This window comes from Zophobas morio, unplaced genomic scaffold (genome assembly GCF_036711695.1).
Source record: "Zophobas morio isolate AGI-343-1 ecotype UQ-CSIRO unplaced genomic scaffold, CSIRO_AGI_Zmor_V1 ptg000044l, whole genome shotgun sequence".
NCBI lineage: Eukaryota > Metazoa > Arthropoda > Insecta > Coleoptera > Tenebrionidae > Zophobas > Zophobas morio.
Genome location: NW_026972149.1, coordinates 8,291,492 through 8,308,103, shown reverse-complemented (window position 1 = coordinate 8,308,103; position 16,612 = coordinate 8,291,492). Strand labels below are relative to the sequence as shown.

Genomic DNA, 16,612 nt, shown 5'->3' with positions numbered 1-16,612 from the left:
AACTTGTTTTACGTGCTTACGTCAACCTTAAAGTTTTAGTTTTTAGTGCCGTCACACGATGGCGCTGTCCGCGTGGGTCAATATACGTCAGTAATGATGGCGGAATTTGTTTAACTGTCATAACTTCCTTGGTTTGCAAATTGTCAGTAAAGTAACGAAATGTTGAATTTCTAAATATGTTGGTTCTTTCAGAATGGATCCTAACGGAAATGGCAAGCGGGGCTTACCTAGGTTAAGAGAAATAATTAGAAGACAGCGTCAAGATTCCGATGTAAGTCTCAAATTGTTAATAACAAACAACTCTTAGGTTAATCCTTCCGGACACTCTTTACAGAAAACCATGTTTTGTTTTTACCCTCGTTTTCCCACCCTCAATCAAGCATTCTTTCAGATTTTCGAAATTTAAAAGCACGTTTTAAAAATCTCGAAAAATGGCTAGCGGCGGTGACAAACCTAGCATCCAAGAAACACTCAAACAAATTAAAGATGTCTTGAAACAAATGGAAGAAAAGCGTACCGCTCTCATGCGGACAGTTAGTGACGAGCAAATCAGACGGGTTGTTGACAACGACAACAAAGAATTTGATCTTGAAACCTTGCGCGGACCCCTCTCTCCGCCCTTTGTTAAATCACGCAAAAGGGCTACCGCTCCTGAACCTGCACCCGGACCCTCTGGGTTGTCGCCCGATCCCAAACCTTCTTCTTCCTCCTCCCAGACATGCGTAAATTTTCGTTTTCTCCGCTTCAATTGATACTAACCCATGCTATATAATTTGCTTTGTTTTTAGGGTGGTGGAACTGATTCCCCTGACCTTGAGTTTATTTACGATGACACTGACACACACCCCAATGAAATTTCCGAGTTGTACAGCTACACGGAGCAGCCAGAGCTCGCCCTCAATGTTAAAGCCTTCGAAGACCAAATGGAGCAGTATAGTTTGCCACCAAGTTGGCAAAGGTTATCGCTCGAACAAAGAAAATCGGTAGTAATGAAACTACTCGATCAACTGGAAGTTAGCAGCAAACCTCTGCGAATGAGAGGCGCCAGATGTATTCTTTACATAGCTCAGGGGTGTTGGGCAGAAATGCAGTCCGATGCTGAACAGCAGCAGTGGGCACGAGTCAATGTTATGTTGCTTTACCAATTAGGAGTTTTTAGCGCATTTACTGATTTGCTTAACATAGAAATTGAGTGAGTGTGACGTGTTTCATTGTTCTGGTGTGTAAACGTGGAGAATAAGTGAATCAACGATCATATTCATATTTTCTAACCCTACTTTTGTTTTTGATGAATGATGAAATTGTATCAAGGGTGGCTGTGGATGTCGTTTGTTAATTACGTTGCTGCCATATTGTCACAGCAAGTCACATTTTATTCAAGACCGCCTTTGATCCAGAATCATTCAGAATAGACACGTAAAATGATGTTAAAATTCACACACCTGCTTTTTGTTTGTTTATTTTGAGTGTCAATTTATAGTAATTTGAATTTTTGTGACCAGTGTTTGTTTAATCCCTTTTTCGCGATTACCTTGGTAGCCGGTAGCACGAATGAATGAATGACGTCACTTCATTTAGAATTCACTTATTGTTCATAGCCACCCATCTTCGCGCGCATTACATATACAACGAAACAATTTGCTCTTGTAGAAATAGTACAGCAGCCCACGTTGCGATGAGGAAGATCGCAGTTTCCTTAGCAGATTCTCAGGATTTGCGCGTTATTCTATCTGTGTTATACACAATAACTGAAGTAATCAGGAATGAAAAAGATTCAGGTTCAACTGAATATCAAAACGACGTTGAGGCTTTTTGTACAGACCTCGGTATTTCAGTTAAAACTAGCACCGAATTCGTACTTATTGTCACGTTTGTAGCGAATACGCCCGACGAAGAGTTGCTAATAGTCAAGTTACTAGGAATGGTAACGCGATTTTGTAGCGGAGCAGCTCCCCACTTTCCTATGAAAAAAGTGTTATTGCTTCTTTGGAAGTTGATTCTTGTTACTTTAGGGGGAATGTGCACTTTGAAAGATTTGAAGGACGAGAAACGTGCTAAAGCAGGGCTTCCACGTTTGGACGAAGACACCATGGAGATTGCCAAAACCATGAGGGCTTCGTCACCACCTGCTAGTGCCTCGGATCTGCTGGAGGCGCAGAATCAAAAGAGAAACACAAGACCCTTCAGAAGGGTAAGATTTTCCTTGGTTGTTAGGTTCTACCTGACTGTGTGAACTGTAAACAACTAACTGAACTGTTTGCATTACATTGCGATGTTTTTTGTAAATATTGCAAGAAATTAGGGGAAAAGGCGCAAATGGAAAAGCTTTTTCCTTGCAACTGTAAGTTGTGTGTGAAACTTTGTAGACTTTGTAGTGGAAATGTAGACTAACACTCGTGAATGTAAATAACGATAAAGTCACCGTGAAGTTCGTCACGTTATCTGAAACCCCTTCTGGGTCCTTCGCTTTTACGAATTAACCTGTCTGGCGAAATGTGATTGTTTTATCTAAAATTGTCTTCTCTACCTTACAAACACTATATCTTTCCGACATTCTATTTTCTGTAGGTCCCATTGCTTCCAAACCTAGATTAGTCGCTTTATTAAGGCGCGGGTAGTGTCGGTAGAGTTTGACATTGTGTGTCTATTCACTCGCCTTTTTGCTTGGACTCATTTGCAGAATTTGATGAAACAGAGCAGTTTGGACGATCACGAGTCTTTGGGCATGGAACTAGATGCTACTCTAGTCGCTAGTGACAACGGGGATGACTTGGGCGAACTGTCCGACTTCGATGAGCGCCGCCCTCCAGAAAACACGGAAAATAATCAAATGTACAGCAACTACCAGAACAGACCTTCGTCGCCACCTCTGCAGAGTTCGGTGATGATACCAAGAGGATTACCGTGGAAGCCGAAGGTGCGCCAAAAAGACATAGACTTATTTCTGGACACGGCGCGGTTGAAGTTCGTCGGGTATAGCTTGCAAGGTGACCGCGACAGCTTAGCTGGATTACCGTTACCGATTCACGAGGGAGTGAAAACACTCAAAGAGGTGGGGACGTACATTGATTGTCGTGTACAATGTGTAACTTGTGTATTGTAGCATGTTTATACTTCCTTAGCTGAAATGCAAATCCAGAAGGAGGAAGAAATTGCCCGAAATCCACTCTCTACGTCCGAAGGCGAAATCGAGATGACTCCTACGGAAATTTTGTACCAGGCGATGTTGCCGAACCTACCACAGTACATGATAGCTTTACTTAAAATATTACTAGCTGCAGCTCCTACCTCAAAGGCTAAAACTGAGTCTATTAATATAATGGCTGATGTGTTGCCAGAAGAAATGCCGTAAGTTTCGCCGGACTTGACTAACCATCATTATACTCCCGTTGTTGCAGAATGACCGTTTTACAGTCAATGAAACTGGGAATCGACGTGAATAGGCACAAGGAAATTATCGTGAAAGCAGTGTCTGCGATCTTACTTTTACTTCTAAAGCACTTTAAGTTAAATCATATTTATCAGTTTGAATTTATGTCGCAACATCTAGTTTTCGCAAATTGTATACCGTTAGTTTTGAAGTTTTTTAATCAGAATATTATGGCATATGTGGGTGCCAAGAATGTGTAAGTAAAACTTGTGTATCTGAGTTACGACCTCATGTCGCCTTTTCAGGATTCCTATATTAGATTTTCCGTCATGTGTCATTGGCGATCAACCAGAATTGACAGCTGAGAGTTTAGAAATTGGAGACGCGGCACCATTTTCTTGGAGAAATATGTTTTCGTGTATTAATCTACTGAGGATTTTAAATAAATTAACAAAATGGAAGCATTCAAGGATTATGGTACTGTAACCATTGTAACACTTCGTGTGGTCAATCATGTCATTTTTTAGATGTTAGTGGTGTTCAAATCTGCTCCAATTCTAAAACGCACATTGAAAGTACGCCATGCCATGACTCAATTGTATGTTTTGAAATTATTAAAAATGCAGACAAAGTATTTAGGGCGCCAGTGGCGAAAATCCAACATGAAAACTATTAGTGCTATTTATCAGAAAGTTAGACATAGGTTAAATGATGATTGGGCATATGGAAACGGTAATGTAGAATTACTAAGTTTTTTATATCATTGACACTTTTTTGTGTAGATTTAGACGCAAGGCCGTGGGATTTCCAGGCTGAAGAATGCGCGTTACGAGCTTCTGTTGACAGATTTAATAATCGAAGATACACACAAGCAAATGTAAGATTTTCCAAACGTTAAAAAAAAAATGTCGTCTACTAAACCATGAAATTTGTTTTTGACAGTTATTTAGTGTTGCCAACTTAATTATTAAATTTCACTGGTTACTAGACGACTTTTTTTTTTTCTCGGTCATGTGGTCCTAGTTTGGTGTTTTTGCAGCAAGACAGCGAATTTGTACCTGTGGATAACTGTCTAAATAGCGTGCTTGGGACCACGTACGATCTATCAGATAGTTTTAAACAACACTATCAATTATGGTTAGAGCAAGAAGTATTTGGGAATACAATAGAGTGGGAGAAGCTCTTGTTAAACCAAAAAATATAGATATTTTGATATGGGTTTGATCTGTTTGCGGTAAATATAACTCTATCGGATACATCACTGCAATAAGGGTCATTAGTTCTCGTTGAATATGATATGTTATATTTATTGCACTTCCTGATGTGTTTGGCAGATGAATGATGAACGTACATAGATGTGAAGACAGATGGCGTTCTACTTCACTTGCTTTGTGTTTAGTGAATCTTTTCTTTCCGTTGATATTATTTCTTTATATTTTGTGTAATTCGGTCAGTTTGTACTGAAAATTCGTTGTTTAAATCCGTATGCAACAAATATTGACTTGTTACTTGTGCACCTATTTAGTGTTTTTTTGCTTGTGTATTTTTTGCATAAGGGTTTAGATTATTTTATAGGAAAAATGTTCTTAAATTGACAAAAATACTTTGTTTACTTCAGTATTTAAATATATTTGCTATATAAAGAGTTGGACTTTTATTTATCCCTCCATATTTGGCGACTGATGACAATTTCAAAAACAATTCAATGATTTGTTGTGTTATTTCGGGATCTGTAGGAGTCTGTAAACAGAAACAAGAGATGGCGCTGTGTTTCCGAAGATTTTAATTTGGTGCATATTCAAATACATCGTTATCTGCCGTAAACATCATCTCCTAATGGGTTTTTATTTTTGCAGCGAAAAATTATTCACGTATTTGCAAAAAAATCAAGTAAACATTTGATGTTTTTTTATCACTGTGTTTGACTAAAGGGGTTACTACGCGCTATATTGATACATTTGGTGATCTGGTACTGGTATTTTGTGAGAAAATAGTGGCGTTTGTTGATTGTTTGGTCAAAATTTAATACAATGAAAACACTATGAGTAAGTGCAGCCGTTTTAACATTTGATATCTATTAAAACAACCGTACTGATAATTTTACATTTTCCTGTACACCATATGTGGTCAAGATTCATAATTCATACTTTCGCGAAACACAGGACTGGCTTCAGATTGATGTGCCTCTTGGGATAGAATACAAAATTATTGCGGAGTCACAGCCAGAATCGACGGTAACCTGTAACAAATGACATCCAGATTTTAAATTAAATTACACTTAGAACTCGTTCAACAAATAGCTCTGTTGGAATTTAGTCAAAATATATATCGTTACGTATCTACTATTATATCATTAATTCAAAGCACGTTAGTTATACACCAAGTTTGTAGTTCTGATTTATTGGTCCCTAGTGTCCTTAATCGACGTATAATGGAGTTTTTAGGAAATGTTGCTAACATTTTTGAATTACGAGATTAAAAAATACACAGGTTGCGCTTGCAGTAATCATTTATTTAAAACGGAATGTACGGTTTTCAATTATTTTTAAATAAATAATTCTGTAATTTTTTATATGATACGTCAATGGTGTCATGGCAGTGATTAAATTGAACCTTTTTAATTATTTTTATTCCCGAGTGTAAGCTAGTTTGTAATTACTTTTATTAATAAACAGTACGTGAAGTTTTTCTGAAGAGCGGCACATTTATAACTTACCCGTTTTTGAAGTAGGCGGCAAACCCCGAATGGTGTGATTTCAACTCACTTATTAGTGACGTAAAAAATATGTAGAACCAATGACTGCCTCTTTCACCCGATTGTAAACTCATTATAAACCTCCTCGCTGTAAACTTGGTTGCATATTGTTTCCAGGCAAACTTCCACTTTTTCAATTTACGAAGAATGTAAAAACGAAATTTATTCAAAACTTACCCAACCGATCCGACTAAGGTTTTTTCTTACTGATTTATATGAAAATTTTGTTTCAATCTGGATGTGGGATCCGAGTGCGCTTACTAATTTTCCAACATTTCCCAAAGCATTCCTCGGAATTATTTTTAATGTCGTTTGCGTACAAATCCCTAAAGGTAAGAACTGAGACTTGTTTAAAAATAGACCAAGTTTACTGTTTAGTGGTGGACGGGGATTTATTTACAGAAGTTTATTTTTATTTACACCGTTTCTCACAACACGTCTTATCTATAACTTTATAAGTTAGGACAATAAAAATCTAACGTCGGTGGTGTTTGCACGAAGAAAGCTAAGTCCGAGTTCTAGGCGACATTTACTTTTCAAGGGTCAGCTGTTTTTACGTTTTTGTAGTAATAAAGTTACTGCAGTGAATTGCAACACTCGACTGTAATGCACATATTTAGTGCTGTGCAATATATACATTTTGTTAGCAGTATCTAAGCTTTGTTTTGCTTTGCTTTGAATTGTTCTACAAAGTCCTTCTTTTATTTCGAATCGAAATTTTTTTGTTCCTTCACGTTTCTTACTACTATTTACTCTAATTTAGTTTCACTTCGGGCACCAGTTTTTTTAAAGATGATTGAACTTTACTTAAGTTTGTTATCTCACAATTTTAATTATTATAACTTTCAAAGGTGGTTCTAGTGTTCTAGAGTGAACTGACTCTTGATGAAATTTACATATACATATATCACGTTAATGTGTATATCCCTAGCAAGTTAAGAGGTCGTTTTGAAAACTTATTTAGCGAACCTTGTTTGGTAATGGTGCGAGGGATAATAGTGTTTATACTATATCTTTAAAAATTTTTAACGTAGAATTCAATCCGTGTAGTGAGTGAATGGGAAGCGCGTCTCATTTTTGGGAGGAAAATTGAATTATTGTCGGTTCTGGGGCATGTACTGTCATATTAGGGCTTCGCCTATATTATGCATGTATACAACACTTAAATTACCCGCTCGTTATGTCGACTTAATACAATCAACCGTCTAGAAATGCTATATTCCGTGGATTTCCCCGTCGTTTCAGTTCCACTCAATCCCGGACCAATTTATTATACACCCGCCGTTCGTATTAATACCCTCAGACAAACAATTAACACCAGAATGAAACACTCGTAGGAGAGCACAAATAACAAAAGCTACCCCGAATTTCGAACAATACAAACAATGGTAGAAAAGACGGAAAATAGGTGAGCTTTCACGCCGCCGTTCACCATTCAAAAAATAATAACTTTTACAAATGGTCGTTTTAGTTGGCAGCCGATAGATTTAATCCACTTTCTCTGCGTTGCAAATTGATCGAAATGGGAAGAGTTGTGAAACAAGAAGTCATCAAAGAGGCTCTTTCTATTGGTTCCATTACGTAGTTTTTCTTTTTGGTTAGGTGGATTATGTTTCTACTTTGTGGGAAAAGAGAGCGAGCGAAGTGAATCTCGAAAAAAGCATGTAACAAGTGCCGACACAGGATCTGAACAAATGGCCCAATTGGTGTTGAAATTGCAAAGGAACATCAAGAGACTCGTTGCTTCGGATTATGTTGTAATACAAATAGATATCACCTGATGACGTATTTGGGGTGGGACCGGGAGGGACACTGACTTTATTTGGCGAACCGAGAACGATCGAACAAGGGACAAAATAATGAGGCGATGTTGGACGTGCTGGTATTTATTGAAAAGAAATTTCCATTTATACGTAATCAAAATGTATATTGGTTCCACTAACTCCGTTTTGAAACAGGAAATGGTAATTCACATCGCTTGAGGAACAGACAACTTTAATAACGATATCGTTAATAACGGAGCAGTCTGCTTTCACGTGAGTTATTGGGAAGATGACAACCGGAGGATTCGATTACACAATTGGCTGGCTTGCACACATTGCCAACACATCAAACGGATGCTGACTAATTAAAACTTTCCAACAACTAGAAGACTTTCCAGTGTACTTAGTCTGTCTTTTGAACGCCTTGACCTTCGTAAACTTTGAAATTACAGAGACGCACATCATTTTTTTTTTAAATAGAGGTCCAGACAGTTCGAATTTACTCCCGTCTACGATTTGAAACTTAAGACGATTGTTCCATCGTCGAAATCGTCTTTTCTCTTTTTTGTTCACACTAATCCTGGAAAGAAGAGTTTCGTGATTAAATTGTTGTTCATGTATGGTATAGAGTAGGACCTCTATTTTCTGCACGAGTTGGTAAGGAGTTTTTTAGTTCGGTGAGTTCAGTGGCGTGGCAGACGACGAGTTATCACGAGAGACGACGGAGTGTGGAAGACAACACAGAATTATAACAGTTATGTAGCAGTGGGAAAGTTGTCTGAGTAAATCACTTCATTGTTTCACAGGGTTTCGTCTTATTGTACGATGTAAGACTTCGCAAAATCCACATAATGAGGAAGGTCTGGACTGAACGATGTGTGTAGTGTTCCGAACAATGGTTGCATTCATGTAAGGGTGTGTAATGGAAAATGTTTCTCGAATCTGCTATAGTGAAGATGAGGATTCTTTGTTCTAATGTTATATTTCGTCCCAATTATATAAATTAGCGAATTAAGAGTGTTTTCTGCGCCTTTGCGTGCGCTTAGCCATAATTGGATGTTCCGATTACTTGTTGAGGCAGAAATTATGGTTCGAGTAGCAGTATTGTGGAAATGCTGAGGTCGAGTTTGAGGCGTGAACTGAAGTATTGATAAATAGATGGCGTAAACGCGAATCCCGGCATACCGGTGGTAAACGGACGGACGTATTCATGCAGATGGTTGTCCCTAAAAAGACGAAATCTGTCGGAGCTGTAGGGATTAGGTTGTTAATTTGGGTTGGTATTTGAAGCTTCGGAATGAAAGTATGGCCCGAACCAGTAATAAAATATTTACGGTGGAATTGTGGTGTTTGGCATTTCGCTTGACGTAATGCGGGACGTAAGACCGCAAAGGGTCCCGAATATTTGGAATTTAAATAAATAGGGAAGGGCGAGGCGGAAGACGAGGGCGAGAGTTCCACATCCGTCACCGGGATTACGAATTGGAGACCATCTGCGGAGAGAAGTGCGCTCTGACATTCGTTAGTTGAGCTGGGAATCGCGAGGATAAGCCAGGCCAATCTGGCCGGGAACTGTTTGTGTGATTAATGCATCCAAAGCCTATCGACTAAGACCATGGGCACACTGGTACAGCGAATAACTTCGGACGACAAATGCGCTAGCAGCGGCTTCGCCCGTCACCAACTCACCACCCCTTTTCAGAGCCGGATCCAGCCTATTCACGCTTCATCCACCCATACGCCAATTAGAAAAGTTAGACCCCGGACACAAACTCCATTACCGACTGTCTCACAACTTGCACTATTACACGTAACAAACGTAAAATGACCAATAGAACCACCACACCCTTATGACAAGTGTAAAACACCTATTCTGTTCATGCGGTGCAATATGTGTCTGAGCCCAAAATTCCAACATAGATGAGGACATAAAAAGGGTGAAGTAACAGCTTCAAAGGTTAACTTGTTGACGTAGATTTAAAAATTCTATACAATTACACGAAAGTAAGCTCTGTATGTGTAGGGGAAAGATCGAGGGGCAATAAAATTTTGAAGCAGACGCAATTTACTTTTGGTGACATTCTCCTTATTTCAGATACCTTTCTTATTTCATCTGTCTCAGCCTGTGGAAGATGTCCCTTGGGAAGTTAGTCGAAACGTCAAATTTGATCCGGTTTACTCGCAGACACCGTTTTTCTATTAGAACAAGTGCATTTCGGTACAATTTTGAGATTTGAGTGGAACGCGGCATACATCTTGATACGTTTTAGTCGCTCTACAGGTGGTGGAAAAGCAGCAGCCATTATTATTATAACCGTGAATTGTGAATTTTTTATATCTTAACGCATTTTGGCAGTCATCCCCGCGTCTTCTTTTACCACCCAATCGAGTCCTATTCTGGCATTAGATTGCTTCTTATTTCAAATTTTCATCAAATATTTAAACCGTCTTTCACCATAATCCACCCTTCCGAGACACTTTTAACGTTCTAATGTACGATTTAAATATTTACCTTGAGTTTGTCTGCGTACAATACAATATTAAAATCTCGGATGAGAAATTTTCAATGTGTGTTGAGATTATATATCCGTAAATTTCTTTGACCTGTTAGACGAAATAGATTAAAGCCTGCGGAAGGCATCATCGTTTTCATATTAACGAGCCGAAAGCTCCAGAAAACGCTTACCATCTAAGATATAATCCGTTAAGCACTACACAGGGTAAATATTGCACAGGTTCTGCGGAAAACAACACTTCACAGCTACAGCCTGTACGCTTAAGCCTCACGAGGGTACTAGCACATCCTGTATAAAACATTTACTTCTTCAACCATTCGCCATCAGCATAACACAAACTATACACTCAGCAAACCGATTTACATTTTTATTGCGCTAAATTTTAGGGGAAATCTTTCGTTCCTCTTCAATCTTTTTCACTTTTTCGAAACATGAATTTCAGGGGACGAACACATTTAACTCCCTCGATGGGGAACTTATTAAAATCAGCATTTCGATACTTTGACTTCAACGGAATCAATTCGATTAAAGTAAAATACTCTCGGCACCTTACGGTGACTAATTCTGATGTCACTACTGCGAAAGACGTAGACGAAAGATTAAATAAAACAGTTTATTTTTCTCGGATTATAATAGGGTGTGAAGCAGACGTGATGATGATTAGAAGAGAATACAAAAGTGTATTGAATGTGAACTACTATCTCCGTGTTTGACGGAAAATCGATGCAACGTAGCCAGGCCGTGGTAAATGCGGGAATTCAATGTATGGGTTGGATTAAGAAGGCATTAATTAATTGGACTGTCATTGAACTCGCATATCACCATCAGGCTTTGGATTAAATCATCGTTTGGAAAATGGAACGCCCCGAGAAGTTTTTTTTTTAATATTACAGCATTACTCCTTACTATTAGTATTACCAAAAACCGTTACGCCACTTATACATATGACGTGCGTTAGGGCGCAGAATACGGAAATACAGATTTCCTCGTTGTCTTGTTCTTGGATCAATAATATCACCGTTCTGAAATAAACGGCAACAAGATACCTCCACTACCGCCGGTTTAAATTTGCAGTTCTGATCTGACCAGGTCTGAGTGATTCTGTTTGAAACGGGTCGGGTTGACTTGATCGAGAAAGGCTATGTGTCCGCATAGACCTGTTGAGTGAAGTCAGACTGATAGCTGTACCCGATAAGATCATGTTGGCCCTCATACTACCCTGATACGAAGGTAAAGCCTACCAAGCCCATATATTAATAGTTATCCACATGACAGCGGATAGCTCATCACTGGGTCAACTTACACGCAGTAGGAATGCTAAGTGAGCAACAGACATTCAATGCAGTCATCGCGCGGACTTATCCTGAGCCGTGTGTTTCCTCGTATCGTGACTGTTTTTCATCAGTTGTGCAAAATTTATCAATTTTTTTCGTGTAAACGTGGGTAAAACTATAGTGCGACAGAACGGCACTAAAACGAATTTATATTAATGGTTTTTTGCTGTATACCTGCGTCACAACCGCCTTGATGCTGCAGAAGTAGGGGAGTTCCGGCAATTTTTTGTCTTAATACGAGAAATTTATGTCGGATGCGTTAGCGAGATGGATATTGATTCATTTAGAGGCCGGAACGCGCTTTCTGGGTTGGGGTTATCAATATCAAATGCAGAATTAAAAATGGAAGGCTTGTGAAAGTTTGAAACAGTTATGGATGACGGAAAGAATATAACGAGTCACCTTTCTTCGGCGAGTTGTTCCAAGTTCAATGATGCTACAATTAATTTAGAAGTCAGGAAAATAAAATAGCTCCGCAAAATTTCAAGTGGTCTTCATGAATACTGTCGTGAGGTTGAAAGGCATAGGGAGACCTTTTTGATCATTAATCATACGTCTGCTCTTCCGCATATAATATCAGAGATACTCGTAACTGGGTTTGAGGGTGATCTACTTAACCGTTTACTAACTCATCATTAATTAACCGCTAAATAATTAGCATTGCTGCTGCACTACATTGTGTTGCAGCGAACTGTGTCGTCTTATTTGAAGTTTGACAACTTGTGACAACCACACTTCCAACAACCAGGCCCAGCTAAATCCCCCAAGTTACCGCACTGGATTTGCTAAAGTCGCAGACTTTCATTGTCCTTAGCTACTTTGTGCAAGAACGTTACAACTTTAAACATCACTCTCGATTATTCAATTATTAATCGATACGACGATTAGGTTTTAATGTGCGGGTAGTTTATTCTCCCTTTTGATCTACTTCAACCTTCATTATAATTTTTACTGAATTATTCAAACTATTTGCGACCCTCGTAAGGATAACATGCTCAAGGTTTTAAAGGAACAATTTTGTCCAAATAAATTCAACCCGACACTATATGGAGCCCCAAAGTACTTCCGTTATTTATTCAAACTTTATTCGCCATTTATTAAATTGAACTATGAAATTAGAATGTTAGGGACCACTTCGGACGACCGAAAGTCTGCAGAAAGGTTCTGGGACGAATTACAAACGAAAAAGCTGTAGGAGATATTATCGTAAGCCAGGGCCGGCTTAGGCAGCTCTGAATAGGCAAAACATTATTCATTTACCACGGTGTACGTTTATCTCTACTAATTATACACAAACATCCGGTTCGAAGGACCACTAAGTTATTTTACAACTACATGTACGCGATAATTGCAAACTTGTTTTACTCGCTTAGAATGCACGATATTTCGACACAGTTCGTTGTTCGCAGCATATTTTTCCTTCCTTTAAAGTTGCTGATGTTCAACACTGCCGATTTGAGCGAGTTCTTCTAAAAAATTAATTATCTTTTCCAAATATTTGTTTTTGATTCGCGGATATTATCGGCTTCATTCGTTGTTTTAACAACGGACAAAGACAGATGATACATTAATTAAAAAATGGTAACTTGAAAGTCGTTTTTTCTAGAACCGATTTTAATAAATTCTAATCGTCTGATCAAGTTTGTTTGGCAGAAATTAATATATGGATATGTTGTTAATAAATATTTAGAGTTTGTTTACTATGATACTATTGGTTTAAAGTTACAACTACAGTGGCATATTTGATTTGTGGATTTGTTGTTAACCGAATTAACCTCCAGCGAAATTCGCCAACCACGTTGTGTTTCTGTCAGAGGTATGTAAACACGGCGTTACACCTTGCTATAAAATGACCATTGATCAGTGCTTTCCAGCCTTAATTGAGTCTTATCATCTAGAAACCGCTTTGTAACGTCACTGTATTATAGCACATCAATAGAATATTATCAATTGCAATGAAATTTGAGTGCTTTGTATGTTCGATAGATGCAAATACACTTCATAGACAATATTCAGTATATCGAGTTTAATTACAATTGACGTAGTGCACTCCAGTTCTTGTTTATATTTGAGATAGTCTCAGCAGGATTAAATTCGTTAAAAATAACAAAAAATGCCAAGTGTTTTTATAATTTATTATTATTTTCATAATTATAGCGAAAATTAATCCTACCGACTGCGCCACTTTTGTAAATTTTTTTCAACCGTTGTAACAGTGCGTCGAACACTTTTATAAACACCCAAGCCCGTTAAGATGAAAAATTTATCAAGGTCTGCATTTATTTCCCGAAATTCCGATTCGATTAGGTATATCGACAGGCCATTTTATGTGTCAGCAAATTTTCCACGTTGTCGATCTACTAGTTCTTGCGCAGCTACAAGGGTTGTGTGTAATTTAAAAGACTCGTAAAATCTGCTGGTAACTAAGGGAAAGTGAAGGTGAAGCCTTTATGAGGTTAGACTGAGTGCAAGGATTAGCTAGAGATGTAATGGTCCCCCCGATTCCGCTTAGGAGTCCGCAAGCCGCGAATTTCGAGTATTAAAGAATCCTTGCGCCGGCCACGCAAATGGAAACTCTTAAATTATTAATTCAATCTACACTATAATAGCTTTGCTACCAGCTCCCAACAAACGCCATTTTCAATCCTCCAATCTCCATAACGCGAACAATTGCATCGAACTACTCTTGGAACCAGTCCACGGCCAATTTCATCAGAAAAATATAGACCAAGTACAAAACGAAAAACAACGTAGCAGACGATTACACTAAACGAATTGTGCTCGCACATCTCACTTTTTGCCGCACGCGATTACGTGCAGGACTTGCATAAACGGAGACGGATTATAGCCAGCTAGTACAAGTTCTGACATCGTCATGAGCGATAGCTAGAACTCAATAACGTTCATTAAACTCTGTCGTCTGTCTGTCTGTCGTCTGTGTCGATTTTTGTTAGAGAGATGATCTCCGAAGCTGCTGACCCGGTAGCTATAAAATTTTAGACGCATGTTCGGACTATCGTGAAGATTTAAATTTTATAAAATAACATATTCCTGTACTTGTGGTTTATGAATGCGCTTTGATTTTTTAACTTTGTATAATTGTATAACGACATTTGCTTCTGAAACACCCTCTAGTGGTTGCGTGATTTGTGAGCTGATGAAAGCGCTGGACGTTCTATTTTCAATACGTTTTTCGTTCGGCTCGTATTGAAGTTATTTTTATCGAGAATATTTTATCCGCAGCGAATAATGAATCTGTTGATGCGTAAACAAGTTAACTATTGATTGGCAATCGAGCCGGGGTTAGATAATTCACTTGGAAACGTCAGCGTGATTTCTGCTAGCGATTAGAAGGGCATAAAGGCTCTCAAACCGTCCCACAGTGGAACAGGAGCTACAGCTTTCCACGTCATTTTATGGAAATATCAGTAGAACGCTGTTGTAGATTGCGCTCATTATCCCCATAAACAAGAGCCTAAATGTCATTAACAGTGCTTGAGATTCCCGGAGACATTCCTGCTGCAGGAATTATACATATGCTAAGTGCTTCTCCAGTTTGATAGCTACGTGTGATGTTTTCGGTGGTCCCTCACCTAATTGCGATAAATGTGGTTAATGCGAACCCAGGATTGAGATTGACAAAGCAAACCTTTCCGCAGCGCTGGCAGGAAGACAAACTTCCTACTGCTGGCCTGTTGTATATGAACGCCGCAGATATTCACAGGGCATTTGTTAACTGTCACCGGTAAAAACTGCCGCGAAAAATGCCACCACGTTCTTGCACTTGCCTTCCGAAATCATGACCCAAGGAGACAAGCCACCGGCGATGTACATACATTACATCAACATAATTTGGTTATCAGGAGCGAAAGCGGAGAAGAAGATAAAAGCACCACATTTGAATATCTAGAGAAAGTTTTCAAACTGTCGAGTAACGCCAAAATAATTAGGGACAAAGTAAATAAAGCGACACGTCGTTAAAAAAATTACACACTTTGTTTATTTTAAGTTTTGAGGTAAGCCTTACAATTTTAAGCAAACTATACTATTTCAGTTTCATTTGAGTTTGGTTTCTATTCAATTTGCTATCCTGTACCTTGTTGCGGTCGTTCAAGTACTTGTTGGCAGGATTTTGAAAGGTCAGCTGTGCGCCCGTTATTCTAATCCCGTTTTTTTGTGTCCAAAGGTTGGCCGACGTGTTCTTGCGAGGAAAGTACGTCGCTACGAACTTGCCAACGTTAGTTATAAAGGAAAACCAGAACCTTATCGAGATGGATAAATCTTTTTTATATGGTCGCTGTTCCCGCTTTCGTGTACTTTAACCGAATCCTGGCGTCGTTAAATTTAATAATATCTTGTTGTTTCACCGAATACTGTAACTAGTAAAGTTGTACAGACTGGCTAAATTATTGTTTATTTTTCCGGAGTCATGTAACGTACATTGTAAGTTCAAAATTCAAATCGGGTAGACGAGCTCGTTTTGTGCTGTGACGCCACACTATATGCGCAGCGAGAGTGCGCATTTATTTATCTTTTTTAAAGATACTATTATGACTTAATTTCTAAAAAATGCGCGTGAATACATATTGTAAAAATTCCTAACCTACGCATTCGCCAGTTTTAGTTTCATAAAACTGTATTTCGCTCGAACGAACATCTTGAACACTTTTAAAATATTTTTGTGGGCGAAAAATAAATGAAAATTCATATTATGCATAGTCTCTGAGATTCTATCGACCGGAAAAATTTATTTGCGTAATAAAAACAACAAGAATAAAGTGTTGAAGTAAAAGAATATGATGCATATCATAGATTACGAAAATATGAATATCGAACACAAACTTGGGCACGACAGGTCGTAAATCTTTGACTTT

The 16,612-nt window shown here is 38.5% G+C and overlaps 1 protein-coding gene across 4 annotated transcripts; it reads left to right on the top strand.

Moving 5' to 3' along the window:
* Positions 1-8: 8 nt before the first annotated feature.
* LOC135141863 (striatin-interacting protein 1) lies at positions 9-5,015 on the top strand. Of its 4 annotated transcripts, none has more exons than XM_064073418.1 (12): positions 40-142; positions 193-271; positions 789-1,192; positions 1,651-1,826; positions 1,878-2,191; positions 2,696-3,052; positions 3,104-3,348; positions 3,399-3,626; positions 3,676-3,847; positions 3,898-4,102; positions 4,153-4,247; positions 4,410-5,015. In XM_064073418.1, the coding sequence occupies exons 2-12, from the start codon at positions 194-196 to the stop codon at positions 4,572-4,574; spliced, it is 2,439 nt and encodes an 812-aa protein (XP_063929488.1). In that variant the 5' UTR covers positions 40-142; position 193; the 3' UTR covers positions 4,575-5,015. The 4 variants fall into 4 exon arrangements, with proteins under 4 accessions (XP_063929489.1, XP_063929488.1, XP_063929487.1 ...); XM_064073417.1 differs by having other exon boundaries at positions 2,681-3,052; XM_064073419.1 differs by having other exon boundaries at positions 9-142; positions 1,651-2,191; positions 2,681-3,052.
* Positions 5,016-16,612: the final 11,597 nt, after the last annotated feature.

What these genes read in the sequence shown, in the direction of transcription:
- LOC135141863 (XM_064073419.1), top strand. Translation starts at nt 194, where the DNA reads ATGGATCCTAACGGAAATGGCAAGCGGGGCTTACCTAGGTTAAGAGAA. An exon ending in GTGTTGCCAGAAGAAATGCC is followed by an intron (nt 3,349 to 3,398) that starts GTAAGTTTCGCC and finishes CCGTTGTTGCAG; the next exon opens with AATGACCGTTTTACAGTCAA. An exon ending in TGATTGGGCATATGGAAACG is followed by an intron (nt 4,103 to 4,152) that starts GTAATGTAGAAT and finishes TTTTTTGTGTAG; the next exon opens with ATTTAGACGCAAGGCCGTGG.